The sequence below is a fragment of the Giardia intestinalis genome, chromosome 5, assembly GCF_000002435.2.
Source record: "Giardia intestinalis strain WB C6 chromosome 5, whole genome shotgun sequence".
In the NCBI taxonomy this organism is placed as follows: domain Eukaryota; phylum Fornicata; order Diplomonadida; family Hexamitidae; genus Giardia; species Giardia duodenalis.
The window spans coordinates 403,115-418,337 of NC_051860.1; the positions used below are offsets into that span (position 1 = coordinate 403,115).

Genomic DNA, 15,223 nt, shown 5'->3' on the forward strand with positions numbered 1-15,223 from the left:
GACGACATCTGATTTTCAAATTTCAGACTCTAGATTTGGATCCCCGTTGATGAACGAGCAAGAGACACACCTACCTAGAATGGCGCTGCATCTTCTTGATTCAAGAAAACATTTACTAGCACATACTGCGAGATTATCAATGCAGATTATGCTATGATAAATAACTAGTCAGTTTCATACTCCACACATTCGGGGTTGGTGTCAACAGAGGTCGGTTCCATATTTTTCTGAGAGTTCATAAGACGAGTTTCTGAAGTAACATCGAGTTGTTGAGCTGGCTTACGTCGAAAAACGAAGAAGAGTCCAACACCAATACACACTAGGAGAACTAGGACAACGATCCCAACGGATGAAGCGAAAATCGTCTTCTTACTCATTCGCACAATCTCCTTACATTGCCCATCAGTGGTCAGTTCTCCAGAAGAGCACCGTACGCATACTTCGGTGCTCTCTCCTGATGTAGAATCTGTGCGAAAGCTGCAACTAGAGCAATCACTAATTGTACAAGGATAGCAGAGAGCCCCCTGCATTCCATATCCAACGCCACAGGCGCTGCACTCACCAGTGGATTGATTGCAATCAATACAGTTAGTATCTGGGCAAGCTACAACACAGGCCTTTTCATTTGCATTCCATAGATAGCCGCTAGAACACGTGGCACAAACGTCTCGGTTGTTGGCCAGGCACACCAGGCAGTTTGAGATGCTGCAGGAGTCCACGTCTACGTCTGGGGAATTCAATACGCAAACGTCGACCGTCAACGTATAACCGTCCTCGCACGCAACACAGATGCTTGCGCTCTTACAGTCGAGGCAGTTCCCGACACAACGTGCACACCTGCCCCCAACAACATAATATCCCTTTTGGCAACGCTTGCAAGTCTCTGTTCTCTCTGTGACGGTGCAGCTTCTGCAGTTGGGGCTCTGGCATCCATTGACAGGAACGCACTCCTTATTATCGAGCATAAAGCCTGCAGCACACTGAACGCACGCTCCATCATCTCCACAGAATCTACAGTCGTCAACAAGGGCCAGTTGATCAGCTGTGCACTTTGTCCCCACACAGTTTGGCCCGCCTTTGCCATCAGGGCACGGCGTGCAAGAGCCCGTCTCATTGGGACCATAACCATCAATGCAGAGCTGGCACGTTGGTTCGCCTTCTGTACACGTATGGCAGTTATCGTAGCGGGTCCCAGAACACAACACCGCATTGCATGTAATCCCATCACTCAATCTATTGTCTGGACACGGTGTACAAGTAATGGAGTTACTAGACTCCTTGTAGTACCCATCTTTGCAAACTTTGCATGCCCCTGGCTCCAAGATTGCATCTTCAGCTGAGTAGCAAGTCGCACAATTCTCGGATATCTTTCCATTGCATTTAGTCTTCTCGCAATTGTAGCCACCGGTATTCCCTTGACATTGAACACACTTTCCAAGCTCATTAGGATGAAAGTCGTCGTAACACCGGCTGCAACGATTCGTCCCAGAAAGACACTCGAGGCAATAGTCTCTGGTTGTGGCCAGACACCTCATCGAAATGCACTCTGGTCCGATTCGGCCATCGGGGCACGCTTCGCACTTATTGGTCTCTGGAATCAGCTTGTAAGAATCCTTGCAAACTGCACAGGTCCCCTCTGTTGCAGTATCACAAGTCTTACAATTCGTTAGTGCAACCCCATTACAGATGAGGTCCTGACACTCATAGCCTCCGGTGCCTTCTGCACACGCACCACAGCCCCCATACCACGTCACATAGTACCCGTCTTCACAAGTCCAGCACCGGTCTGTGCTACTACATTCTAGACAATTGACACGTGTGGTAAGCCAGCACTTGCGTGTGGAACACCTGGGACCCCATGTACCCTTTGGGCATGGAACGCACTTGCCCGTTTCCACGTCTAGCTTATAGTCATCCTGGCATATCATGCAGTTATCGGGGTAGTCTGGGACGCACTCGGTGCAGTAGTCAACATCACAACTGGCAGATGTAGAAGACCGCACCAGAAGAAGCACGACTGACATAGACATCAACATTTTATTGCAATTTTCAGCAAGTAGCAACGTGATAATTTCCCTGTAATCTATCGTTGGTTACTACGCGTGGTCTCCAGGGAGCCACCACTAAAGTGGTTGTACTTGTTGTTTACCCAAAACGTAGCCGAGTCTTACATTCTTCCAGTCAATAAGTTTGTCAAAATAAAAGCACAACCCTGAAACGTACCGGCCTACTTACAAGCGCGTGCATAATGTGGTCGACGGAGAGCATATGAAGCATAGCTGATGTCTCCATGCGCGGATCTCTGCTTCGGCGTTAACTAATAACAGCCCCGTACTAAATGAAGGGTGGCCTACTTAACTCTACCAAGGCCAAGATAGCGACATATCTCAGATTGGATTTCAGGTCGGAGAGCCGCCGGCGCCGTAGAGCCTGCGGCTAGCTTCTGTAGTGCTGCCTCTCCGAACTATGGGGCACAAGCTGGAGCTAGGATCCTTATGCACGACAGTTGTCCGTACTTCACCGCAAGATCGAGAGCCGATTGGTCATTCTCATCAACCAAGCCCAGCTCGTAGGGGACGAGATACTTGACTATGTTTGGATGATCCCACGCCGCAGCGTGCATTAGCGCTGTCCAGCCTAAGAGTCCTGCTCGCCCGCCTCGGCACTTCGTAAAACTTGAACTGCCTCGACGTGCCCCACCTGCGCTGCAATCATGAGAGACGTCATCTGCTGCTTGATCTCTGTCATCTTTTTTTCATACTCGCCCAGCCACTTCAGGCATCGTACGCTTTTCGCGACGATTGCCAGCATCAGTGCTACTGGCTTTCCGATCTCTTGCTTGTTGCTCAGGTGTATATTGCTGGATATGCGTATCCCCGACTCATGAGGCGCCAGGAGCCGGCATGCCTCTGCACTATCCTTCTCCGCAGCAATCATGAGCGCAGTTCGATCGTCCGGTCTCCGCATCCCCTTCTCACTGGCGATCAAGTGCTTGATTGCTGGGATGTTATTGCTATACACAGCGATCATCAGGGCTGTGCGTCCATCGTTTGTACGCCGGCGGATGCTATCCTTGTATTGCACCAGTGGCTCTGCAGAGCGCATTGCTACGGCTATCATCAGCTACGTAAAACCATCTTCCCCCAGCAGGCACTTTTCATGTGTGATAAGCAGCTTCAAGCACGCAACTCGACCCATCTCTATGGCGTAGCGTGAAGCGCACCAGCTCATACTATCGCGTCTTCCGGCCTGGTACGGTATCAGAATCTTTAATCACGCACAGTCTCCTTCCCGCGCAGCCAACATCAAGAGAGTTCTACCTGTTACAGATCCCTCGAGAATAGGTATTGGTAGGTCAGCTTCGTACTTACAGAGCCTTTCCATAACATTTAGGTTCTTGTTCTCATATGCATGATAGAGGGCAGTCTTTCCTTTGAAGTCGGCAAGACCCTTCTCATAAGGTCCGAGGACATCAATGAGACGCAGTGACTGGCGGTCAATGCAGTACATAAGAGCGGTCTTCTGGAGAGAATCCTGGACTCCGTGTTCATGCCGTGCCAGGATCATTGCAATGTCGTAGTAGCTTTTGCGGAGCGCAAGCATAAGTGCTGTGTACCCCTTATCATTACGGCGTTTAGCGTGTGCTTTCCTTAACGAAAAAACAGCATCAGTATCATTATTAGCAACTGCTTAGAACAGTGCATCCGGCCCAGGAGCAGAGATAGCCGTGTTCCAAAGTTTCATTATTGGGGCTGAGTAGATGCTGCGCTGTGACTCTCTTGACGTCGCCCTTGTTCGTCGACCCAGGCAACTAAAGAGTCCCCGAATCAAGAGCGCACTTGGCTCCGAAGGGTCAGGTTGGTCTAGACCGCGAAAATGGCGTGCCACTAGTGACTGCGAGGACCTGCAGATGGGAGAATCCTTACCAGGATAAGACAATGGACGCACAATACTGACGCGCGCCCACGAGATTTGGAGATGGGCGGGCTCACGGGGGTCGATGAGAGAAGTAGCCTGCAACGGGCCAGCCCGCCCCCATTCACAGAAGGGCAAAGCTCGCACCAGAGGAGCGGTGTGGGCACAAGAAGCCCCGTCATGCGCGGGTCACGACGTCGGCTCCGGGTCGGCCAGGGCCAGACTTCGCGCGGCCTGCTGGGAGAGGGCTGGCAATGAAAGTTCAGTTTGCAAATGCTAGCACCTGTGAAATATAACAGATCACGAGACTTGTCGATATATTCCTAGAAAATAGAATGTGTAAATTTCATTACATTATATGGATCTGCACTGGTTTGTCTTGATGCAGATAAGTTACGTATATTGAGCCTATGTAAGCTCTTGCCCTGAAGCAACCGATTTCTCGTGGACATAATTCTACCCCAAAAAGTGATGATATCATTCAAAATACCCTAATATTTAAAGCTAGCTTAGGATGGTATTGGTACTTACAAATACAATCAATTTTTTGAAAAACGATAACCCAATATTATCTAGTGATGCATCCAATCAACAACTCTTGCAGTTTCATATACGCACGAGCTTATATTCAGCTACTCTAATTGTTGAAGCCACTCTGGATCATCCAGCTCGGTTGCATTGGTAATATTGATCTTATAATGCGCCAAAAGGCTCTTCTGGGAGTCTGGATCCACAGTTGTTCCTAGGAGCTCTCTAAGAAACTCTGTGGCATATGCAGAAGAAGGTAACGAAAAGCGCAATGCTAAGGACCTATAATCAGTCTTACTATCGCTGATGGTTGAAAATGGTTCCATTGTAGGTACTTCCGAGAAAACATGGGGCTGTTTCCCTGCTAGAATGTCTATATCTGTTATTCCTAAAATGTCTGTAAGAGACGCATGCCCAATCCAGCACATTTCTAGATCTTTTGGCATCACTATTAACAAACGTATGTCTCCCACTGGTACAAATGCGCGAAGCAAAGAGGAAAGCTCTTTGGGGACGATGATGCGCCGAGTCATAGTGGAAAGAAAATCAAAAGACAACCCATTGGGGAGTAACGCATCCTTATATGCCTCGTAGACATCAGCTAGCAGAGACTGGGGAAATTTAGATGCAGCATCTGCTAGTAACTGTGTTGTTTTGGTGCCCAATAGAGGAATGGCAAGATCATTAAGAGCATACGTTCCCTTGATAAGATCGTCCGTACTAACTAGGTGAACTTTGTCCCCTATTCTAGTTGTAGCGCTCCTGACGTATACGGGATCGTTCAGGAGAAGACAGTTTGTCTCCACTTTTCTCTTTCCATTGGCTATTTCATTCTTAATTCTCGTTATACAACGTGAAGTAGCCAGGTTAAACAGATATGCCTGAAATGCATGAATGTACATAGTTTGCATCGACCTGGGAACGTGCTTTAGAAGAGCTCTCAGCGGGTCTTTTGCCTCCTTCACTAGGCGAAGAGTCGAAGTAAAGGCACCCATAGACTTTCCAGCATCATCCAACAACTTTGGTAAGCTGTCCTCAAACATCTTGGCGTCTTTATTAGCTATAGAGATCATCACATCCTTGAATGAGCTGCAGATAGTGACTGTAGATTTAAGCTTACACTCTATGGAGCTCTTGACTATCATCCATAATGCATCGGAATACTGACCCGATAGAATTGCTGCTCCAATACGATGTGTTCCGGTGCTTCTAGAACCGAAGCGCTGATAGCCAAAGTAATTGATAAATCCCTGTGATTTTAAGGTAGACAATCTACGACCAATATTTTCCGTTGCTGTGTGAGGAATCCCTCGCAATATCAATTCAAACGAATTGCCCAAATGAGCTCCTAAATGCAGAGGCTCCGAAGAAAAGGAGAAGTCCCCAACCTGCAGGTACATGCCAGAACTATTGATAGACGTAGCACTCAGTACAGATGGCCAAACACCTTTTGCACAGACTCTCTGGACAGTCGCTCCACGCTTGTCCTTCGTGCCTCTGTATGTGAAGTCGTTCACCTTACACCGAAACTGCGGGAGCATCTTAGCTACCATGCTTATAATAGCTTGCATGGTATCTAGACCTGCTTTCTCCAGAACAAAATGGGTGTATTTCTCAGAAGGGCGCGGAACCCTTGGCTTCTGAGGCTGAATTTTCAATCTGTATGTTTGCTCTCCATCACCTTCCCCTGGGTCTATCACAGTACTTGTGGCAATGTCAATGCGATTCATACTATTTAGCATATTGTGCACAGATCTTCTTGCCTCTTTGCTTGATGGCATGGGGAAGAAGCGTGGTGATGTGGTCTCTAGCGAAACGGAAGAGGGGGCGGAATAAATTGCTGCTAGCAGCTCGCGATTTTCTGCCGAGAGATAGTCAAGCTCAGGCGCAGTTTGTATGGCTGCAGATAGCTGAACACGTTTTACTTCCGGCTCTGAAAGATAGTAGTTGTATGCATCCAATTCTGGTTCAACCGGAACTGCTGTTTCCTTCAGCCTTACACATGTTCCATCTAGATCCAGTTCTCGAACGATGAAGTCACTATAGTACAGCTTAATAAGGGCTGGAACAGGTGTTACCTGATCAGTTAGGAGGCATGTTACGCCTATGTCAGGTGCATAGGGGGTCAGATTTAGGGTCATTTTTCTTGGCTTTTTGAGTGACGGCTAGACATACAAAGCTCCTAGTGTCATACAAAGCCTAGAGTTTACATGGAAGGAGGTTATCATGAGATAAAGGAGAGCCCATAGAGCTCTTTCTGCTCTCTCCAGGGTTGACCAGCCAGATCATCTAGAACATGTCATCTATCATATCTAGCATATTGTTGTCATGTAGCTCATCATTGTGGTCCAGCTCGATCAACTCCTTAGTTGTCTTGGCCTTTTTCTGGGCATAGCTCGGCAGAATATCTCCATGTGCATACGGATTGCCCCCATTGAGCAAATCTAGGTTGAGATCTGTTGCCCGAGTCGCTCGCTGAAGGGCGTTCCGAGCTACACTAAGTCCCTCTGTACTGGCATCATCACCTCCCACGCCTGTAGTCCCAACGAAACTTGAGGACGCAGAAGCAGCAGCTGTTGTAGGGCATGTGTTGACAAACCACGGGTGCCGGAGACAATCCTGGGCACTGAGACGCTTATTTTGATCAAACTCAAACATACGGGAGAGAAGGTTGATGCAGTCTTCCGTGACATTGGGGAATAGATATCGGAGTTTCTCCTGCCTAGACTGCGTAGCGCGCGGAAACTTGTATCCTATTCGCTCAGCCAATGCATATCCTGCAGGCCAATCCTCTCGCGTAGGTGACCCTAGTGTCGAGGTGATCAGATTGAGCATATCTATATCGTTAGCCCCCGGGAACAGAGGCTTCATCAGCAGTATCTCGCAGAGAATGCACGCACATGCCCATATATCGTTCTTTGCGCTGTAGCTTGAATCTTTAAGGAAAAGCTCCACTGCTCTGTACCATCTTGTTCCCACGTAGACTGTATGTGGAGGACGCTCCAAGAGGGACTTGGCACATCCGAGATCCGCTATCTTGACGCATCGTGTCCCAGTACCGTCGTCCGAAACAAGAATATTCTCACACTTAAGGTCTCTGTGCATGTAATTATTGCGGTGGATATGCTCCAAGCCTTCTAGGATCTGCCTAACTAGGTCCTTTGCTACTAGCTCACTTATCTTGATGCCCGCAGAGCGCTGCTGAACAACGAAGTCGAACAGGTTTCCCGAGTTTATGTACTCGAAGACAAAATAGAGATCTTCCTTTTGCCGCACGACCTCCATCAGTTTTACGATGTTAGGATGCTCCTTCATTCTAATCAAGGACTTAACCTCCTTGAGAGTGACACACTCTGACCATGATTTATATTTCTGCTTCATATGCTTGATGGCAACAAGGGTTCCCTTTTTGTTTTCACGCGCTTTGTAAACTGTTCCATAGTTTCCAGAGCCGAGCTCCGTGATTACAGTGTAGTTTTCCATGAAGCTTCGCCTTGGAAATTCTAAATTTTAATTTCAGACAGCCTTTTTGAACTTATAAGTCACTTTTGATGAGTAAGGCACACGCTCAACAGGCAACAAGGCAGCAACTAGATGAGCGTTCGCAGCAGGTGGAGGCCCTCATGGTTCTTTTGACGGAAAAAGATGATGAGATTTCACAGCTCAAGGGAAGGCTAGTTGACGCCGTTGCATCAGCCAAAGAAGAGCTTAGGTCTGAGGCAGAACAAAAGCTGCGGCAAAAATTGGCCATAAAGCTTCATGCAGAGCTACGAGAAAAGATGGCACCAGACGTGCGTGCAGAGCTTAAGGAAGAGCTACGGGCCAATATTCTGACGCAGCTTTCAGAGCAGCAGATAATCAAGTATCTAGAGAGACCATTAGAAGAGCGCACCAGAGCCATTGAGGCCGAGATGGAGAATCGTATAGCAGAGCAAGTGGAGCAACGTCTGCAGAAGGAAGTGGCGGCTCAGGTGGCAAAGGAAAAGGCTGTATTTAGGAATAAGCTCAACGAAGCAGCACGCCCCAAATCTAAAGAGTCAACGAAGGCCGAGGAACAACGGTTACGTGTGCAAATAGCTAGTCTGGAATCCAAGCATCTCTGTGAGATGCAGACTCTTACCCGCGAGGTCAGTAGCTTAAAAAAGCGCATTGCGGGGTATGAGACGACTATTGAGCTTCTTCGCAGTCAGAATACTAGTCTTGCAGCAGAACTAAGTGACACCCAGAAGGCACTGAAAATGGCTGCCGAGAGTCTGGCTGACCAGCATGAGCGAGAAGAACAGCTCAAAAACCAAATACGAACACAGCAGGCTGCGCAGCTTAATGAACCAAGTCCGATAAATAACGATCCCCACCACGACTCCGTTGAAGAAGCAGCTTTGGCTGCTAGATCTGTCTCAACACAGGATGGTAACGAGGAGCAGTTCTATTTTATTCACAGTGCACACTCTGCCCCAGCTGCACCTGGCTTCACGTCTCTATCTCAGGAGTTGGCACCAGCGGTGGACTTGAATACAAACACCGTAGTCTATATTCCAGGAGCACTGCATCAATCTTCCAATAACAGTTCTGATTTACCTCCTTCTGAAGAGCCCATTAAAAGAGCAGAAGAAATCTGGACCAGTGAAAACTTTGAGCAAACAAAGCAGGACATGGAGACAAAGTTACGTAACTCATGCACGAGCAGTAGAGCTGCAGATGAAGACGTTGCCTGCAATCCTGGAGATGAGCCTAAAACAGGACCTGCCGAAACTTTTATCCTCCCATTAGTTTCAAATCTACCCGTCCATGTCTCGGGGGACATTGGGTTTAGTGCAGTGGGTGCAGTGAGCATGAGTAGCAGCACTGGTCTCGATGTTAGCTCTGGTACAAGCACGGGACCGATTGTGGAGCTTCAGCGAAGTGTTACTACTAGCGGCACATTTGGCCAAAGCAGCCTAGCGGAATACTTGCATAGCAATTCTCTTAACCATGATTCCGCTGGCTTGACCCATGAACCACCGTCTCTAGCCAAAGAACGGCCTGAAGATAAAGCTGTCACTGAGACGGTCTTGGAGAGGATTTCTCCTGACGTGGTGTTACGGAAAAACGCAGATATATCCGAGCTACAGGCAGCAATGGTTAGGCACTTCACCAACGAGCTTCGAGAGCAATCTAAGTTCATGGAGTCGTCGCCCTTGCAGATCCCGGACGGACAACTGGGGAGCTTGATCGAATCTGCGATTCAGTTCCTCTTTAAAGTATGGGACTACATCGAGGAGGCGTTCGCCCTCAGAAATTCGTGTCTCAATGGAATACGGACTTGTTTAGACCAGGGGTCATTGGACAGCGCCCTGAAGTTGGCACAGGTTGAGCTTCTGAGATGCAGGAAAGTGAAGGAAGAATTTGGAGACATATTTGAGCTTGTTCGGGAGCGAGAGCTAAAGAAGGCCAACGAGGAGAGCACTTCGGACATTACCAGTACCCTCCAGGCAGTACTCGAAGATTGTAACACAGAACTGTTGTATCGTGGTTTTCCCTATAGCAACATAATACGTGCCGAAACCTCATAGGCTACCACAACTCAAGCTGCCTCCACTGGGCACAGCATTTGCAATTAATTGCAAAATTAAAACTGACATGGCTCAATCTGTCCGGGTCAATAGCCGCGGGGAGAGCCTGAAAGCGATTGATAAACGACTTACGACTCTCCTAAATTCGGGGTACGAGTCGTTTCAGCGCTCTCTCATAATTATCGTGGGGGATGGGGGGCTTTATCAAGTCCCTAATTTATTTAGCATCCTGAAGATGACAAGGACCTCGCAGCTTTCTATCATGTGGTGTTATGATGAGATGCCGAAGCTTTCATCGAACAAGCGGAAACGCAACAAGGAGTTCCGACAACTTAAAAACCGTGGAGAGCTGCAAGAAGAAGAACTGTCCGTAGAGGCCCAGTTCTATGCTAATACAAATATACGCTACTTGCACTATCGAGACACAGAGCTGGCCTTGGGAACTACAGTCGACATGCTTATTCTCCAAGATTTTAAGGCCCTCACACCAAATATCATTGGCCAGACCGTTGAGTGTGTGCGCGGCGGCGGGCTTATCCTGTTCTTACTCAATAATATGCATGACCTTTCTCAGCTCCACGCAGTAGTGATGAATTTCCACTCACGCTTTTCAAACATCAATAATCGTGAGGTGTCAAATGACTTGCATATTAAGGCACGCTTTAACTCTAGATTTATTGCATTGCTGGAGTATCTCCCACGATTTCTGCTTGTTAATGACACGCTTGAGGTGATACAGATCACCGAGGGTATTCAGAATCTGATGACAAATTTGAGTGCACAAGATGGCAGCGTTGAAAAGCGTGTTGCTGCTTTCACGGCCTATAAAAACGAACATAAGTCGTCTTCACTACTCGCAAAAACGTTCATATCTCTCTGTGCTACGCTAGAGCAGGCTAAACTTGTTATCCAGGTCCTTGAAATGTTGGATAATGTGGATAGGATACGCAAACTAGCTGACAAGAATGCCATGCTCGAAAAGGAGCCTGTTGAACGTGATGGCAAAGGGCCACGGGAGCCATCCCGCAAGCGATACTTTGTGCGCGAGAAAGAGACGTATACTCGAGAGGATATCGCAGAAAGTAGTGTTGACCAGGATGTTGACGCATCACTAGAAGAGCAGAACGCGGGCCACGAGCTGCTTCAGACCCTCACTCAAAATGCCAATGCGTTGGCGACTGCGACGCGTTTCCCCATCTGCTCACTTATTGCGGCCAGAGGACGTGGGAAGTCAGCATCGTTAGGCTTGATTGTGGCTTTGATGATTTTCCAGGGGTACAACCATGTTCTCATCTCTGCTCCAAATCCCATCAATGTCCAGACCGTGTTCGAATTCTGTATTATCGGCCTCAAAGCTCTTGATTATCAAGAAGCACGGGATTACACTGTAAGACGTGCGGGCCCAAAGGCAACCGACCCTATCATTGAACTTCGAATCACACGCAAGGTAAAGCAAGTTATTGCGTATATAATGCCGTCCACATTGGCTACTTACTGCCAAGCCAACGAAAGAGCATCAAGCTCTATATTGAATTTCATTGACGCCATTCTATTGGACGAGTGTGCAGCGATACCTTTAAAGTTAGTGAGACAGATTGTGGACAACGTTGAGGCAAATATGCTCTGCTTTATCTCCAGTACTTGCTATGGATATGAAGCATCGGGACGTGCACTGTCTCTGAAACTCCTTCACGACCTTGAAAGAAGCGGCTCTAAGCGAGGACAGGGGCTTGTGAAATTGTCGCTGAACGAACCCATACGTTATGCCCCCAATGATAGCATCGAAAAGTGGGTTAACCAGCTTCTTTGTCTGGACCAGGTGAATGGGCTGGTAACGTCTCTTGAAGAAGGCCCCGAAATCGCTGCGTCATTTCCACAGCCTCAGTCGTGCACCTTATACCGCGTCAACAAGGATGCCCTATTCTCTGGGCTTCCGCAATCCGAATTATTTTTGCAGACCATCTGGAGCATATTTTCTGCTTCGCACTATAAGAATTCTCCCAACGACCTCATATTGCTCTCCGACAACCCTCTGCACGAGATTTTTGTCCTGTGCCCTCCAATCACAGACTCTAAGCGAATACCAACTGTATTGTGTGCATGTCAAATCTGCTACGAAGGAAAACTGAAGCAGAACATCGTCAAGGAGGCGCTGAGCCAGCAGAAGCGCCTAGATGGTGACATGATTGCATGGCTCCTCTCCCAACAATTCCAAGATGTTAGTTTCTCATCTCTCAGTGGCGCCCGAGTTGTACGCATAGCGACGAATGCTTCGTACATGCGTGGAGGATATGGGTCTCACACTCTAGAACTGCTCTCCTCCTTTTTCAAGGGAGAGCTTCTAAATCCCACCGAAATTAAAAGGTTGGAAGCGAAAAAGAAGGAAAGGATAGAGAAGCTTGCTAAGCAGAAGGGAATTAGTATCAATGATGCAAAACAGGAGATTGAAGCCCTTACTCCAGCCCTTCTCCAGAACTGTGGCACAGTGTATCCGTCCGATCTCACGTGGCTCGGCGTAGGATTTGGGATTACCCTCGACTTGCTAAACTTCTGGAGGAAAAATCAGTATCTTCCAGTGTACATCCGGCAGACGCGCAATGAGACAACCGGGGAACACACCTGCCTTATGGTCCGTAGCTTAAAGGAAAATCCATTCATCAACAACTTTGCAACTAGTTTCCGTAGCAGATTTCTACGCCTCTTGCGCTATGATTTTGCAGAACTCCCTATTGAAATTGCCTTTAAGGTCAGCTGGCCTACTAATACCGTGGCGTTGGCCCACGATGCAGATCAAGTAGCAATACGAGCTGCCCTAACAAAGCAAGACGTGGTTCGCCTTCGAGGCTTTGTTCGGCACCAGCTCGACTTCATGGCTGTTCGGGATTTGGTGCCAATTCTTGCAGAGTTGATTTTCACTGAGAAGCTGTCTCCAGTATCTCTCTCACATGCCAGTGCACGGATTTTCCTTGGAATAGGGCTAATGAACATGCGGCAAATTGATGTGGCGCAGCAATTGGGCCTTGTTTCAGATGTGGCATTCAGTCAAGTGGAGTCTATCTTTACTAAAACAGTAGAGGTCCTTCTTCGCATTCTGGAGCCGCTCGTTGGCCTGGGAACAGAGCTGGGAGCTGGAGCTAGTAAATAAGAGTAATAAGAAAACTATTAAGAGCACATGGTAACGGCAGAACTTCTCTTTGATGCTAACTTTGAGTCCGGGAACCTCTCTACAACTGAACGCATAGACGATACAGAGTACAACGTTTTTATCAAGCCGGACTTCAACCTGAAGGTGCGCTTTTGGTTTTACTTTAGAGTGGCTAACATAACACCGAAATTGCCGTACATCTTTCACGTCCTTAGCTTTTCCAAAGGAAAGACCACCTTCTTGTCGGAGCAAACACCCCTAGTTCGGTCAACATCCCGCAACAAATGGGAGCGGATCCCCCGGAACCAGTGTTTTTACTATGCATCATCCAAGCATAAGTGCTACACTAACAACCCTGTGCTCAGTTTTGTTTTCCAGTTTGACAAGATAGAGGACTACTTCTTTGCGTTTTCTTATCCCTTTACCTATTCTATGTTAACTAAGTTTAATAGCAGATTGATCAACCATAAGCTTCCGTTTATCCGGCTCTTCAACATTGGCAAAACGTATAATGGAAATGACTTCCCCATTCTAGTGATCAATCAAGACATTGAACGAATTCTCAATTGTTCTCCAGTATCTACCGCCGCTGCCAACGCATCCCTCCCCTCTGAGGTTCGAGATAAGCGGATCGTTTGGGTCTCTGCTCGAGTGCACCCTGGAGAGGTCCCTTCCTCGTATATTCTCCACGGCCTGCTAGAGTTTCTGATCTCTAATAGTCCAGTTGCGAAGTTTCTGCGCAGCAAAATCGTCTTTGTTCTTATACCAATGGTCAACATCGATGGCGTGATGGCTGGGTTCTATCGCGGCAGTGCAGCAGGCGTGGACTTAAACCGGACATACTACAACCCGGACTCAAAACAGCATCCGGAAACATACATGATGAGATGTCTCTACTATGAGCTTATCGTACGTGGAAATATGCGGCCGTACAAAGCTCTTACAGGGGATGCACGTGGCGGCTCAGCCTCTCCCATGTTAGCTAACTCTCAAGAGCCCTCAGAAGAACTGGATTTATCGTTTGTTAGTCCACAGAAACTTGAGTCTGTTTTTGAAACCAATCCTCTTAATAGAATACTTTTAAAGAAGTCTATTGTACTAGATTTATACAACAATCAAACCGAGAAGCTTTTTAATACAGGTGCCAGTCCTACCGGGTTTGCAGCTAGTGTGAGCAATACTGATTTTGCTGGCAATCCTGTTAATTCTACCAGTAATAGCACCCCAACAGACAGATCACTGGAGCCGGTGCCTGAGACTTCAGAGACATCCTACGATACCGACATAGCCTCAATTTCTAGGACCAGTTCTCGATCTAATTACGGCACGGGGTATCCTGAGCAGCTACTCTATAAGGTTTCCGAGATTTCTAATCAAGAGGCAGGAGACCTTCCTCCATCTGGCAAACAGCGAAGCACGAAAAATCTGGCGCCCATAATTAGTAAGCCTTCAGTCCCCTACCAGTTTCCTGCGCAACTTACCAACTTCTTATCGCAGGGATACAACCTTGATTTTGTTATCGATCTTCATTCCCATAGCAACATATCTGGGGGCTTTCTGTTCGTAAACCCAGACTGTTATGCATTCAACAAGGTGAAGCGCACATCCTGCGAACTTGTCTTTCCGCTGATGCTTGCACAGAACTGTGCCACCTTCGGCGCGCTAAATAAATCCTTTAAAAGCTCCAAGGATAGGAGAGAGGGTAGCCTTCGGCGAGCGTTCATGAATCTTGGCAAGGCCTACGCCTTTGACAATTCTCCCTACGTATACTGCTTAGAGGTATCCAACAGTCATGGACCAGATCCAGCCAAAGCAGGAAAGCTCCAACAAGTTCAGTTAATTGGCAACGAACCGAACAATGATAATGTTGAAAGCGATGACCTTTCTGCTTCTATTGACACAGATGAGACAGATAGGATCCTCTATACTCCAAGCTCATGGATGAACATAGGTGAGAAGTTATGCCAGACGTTGTATGAGTTGTATTCGGCAAATGACCGAGAGCATGCCGGTATTGGCGTTGCCTAGAACACGCTAGCAAGGTCGATGAACAGTAAACTATCTGCAACACGGGAGCAAGCGG

General features: G+C 47.7%; 6 protein-coding genes and 1 pseudogene across 6 annotated transcripts; 3 read left to right on the plus strand and 4 right to left on the minus strand.

Moving 5' to 3' along the window:
• Positions 1 to 164: 164 nt before the first annotated feature.
• On the minus strand, positions 165 to 2,036 carry GL50803_00d15250 (High cysteine membrane protein Group 6; the record flags this gene model as incomplete). The annotated part of the gene is made up of 1 exon (XM_038046451.1): positions 165 to 2,036. The coding sequence occupies one exon, from the start codon at positions 2,034 to 2,036 to the stop codon at positions 165 to 167; it is 1,872 nt and encodes a 623-aa protein (XP_037902127.1).
• Positions 2,037 to 2,464: 428 nt separating this feature from the next.
• On the minus strand, positions 2,465 to 3,603 carry GL50803_00d117163 (Ankyrin repeat protein 1; annotated as a pseudogene; the record flags this gene model as incomplete).
• Positions 3,604 to 4,547: 944 nt separating this feature from the next.
• On the minus strand, positions 4,548 to 6,584 carry GL50803_006702 (tRNA pseudouridine13 synthase; the record flags this gene model as incomplete). Its single annotated transcript, XM_001704230.1, has 1 exon — positions 4,548 to 6,584. One exon carries the CDS (start codon positions 6,582 to 6,584, stop codon positions 4,548 to 4,550), a length of 2,037 nt encoding a protein of 678 aa, XP_001704282.1.
• Positions 6,585 to 6,732: 148 nt separating this feature from the next.
• Positions 6,733 to 7,926, minus strand: GL50803_006700 (Kinase, CMGC RCK; the record flags this gene model as incomplete). The annotated part of the gene is made up of 1 exon (XM_001704229.1): positions 6,733 to 7,926. The coding sequence occupies one exon, from the start codon at positions 7,924 to 7,926 to the stop codon at positions 6,733 to 6,735; it is 1,194 nt and encodes a 397-aa protein (XP_001704281.1).
• A 68-nt stretch (positions 7,927 to 7,994) lies between these two features.
• On the plus strand, positions 7,995 to 9,995 carry GL50803_0014278 (uncharacterized protein; the record flags this gene model as incomplete). The annotated part of the gene is made up of 1 exon (XM_001704228.1): positions 7,995 to 9,995. The coding sequence occupies one exon, from the start codon at positions 7,995 to 7,997 to the stop codon at positions 9,993 to 9,995; it is 2,001 nt and encodes a 666-aa protein (XP_001704280.1).
• Positions 9,996 to 10,062: 67 nt separating this feature from the next.
• GL50803_0014277 (N-acetyltransferase-like protein) lies at positions 10,063 to 13,140 on the plus strand (the record flags this gene model as incomplete). Its single annotated transcript, XM_001704227.1, has 1 exon — positions 10,063 to 13,140. The coding sequence occupies one exon, from the start codon at positions 10,063 to 10,065 to the stop codon at positions 13,138 to 13,140; it is 3,078 nt and encodes a 1,025-aa protein (XP_001704279.1).
• A 27-nt stretch (positions 13,141 to 13,167) lies between these two features.
• GL50803_0017025 (Nuclear ATP/GTP-binding protein) lies at positions 13,168 to 15,168 on the plus strand (the record flags this gene model as incomplete). Its single annotated transcript, XM_001704226.1, has 1 exon — positions 13,168 to 15,168. The coding sequence occupies one exon, from the start codon at positions 13,168 to 13,170 to the stop codon at positions 15,166 to 15,168; it is 2,001 nt and encodes a 666-aa protein (XP_001704278.1).
• Positions 15,169 to 15,223: the final 55 nt, after the last annotated feature.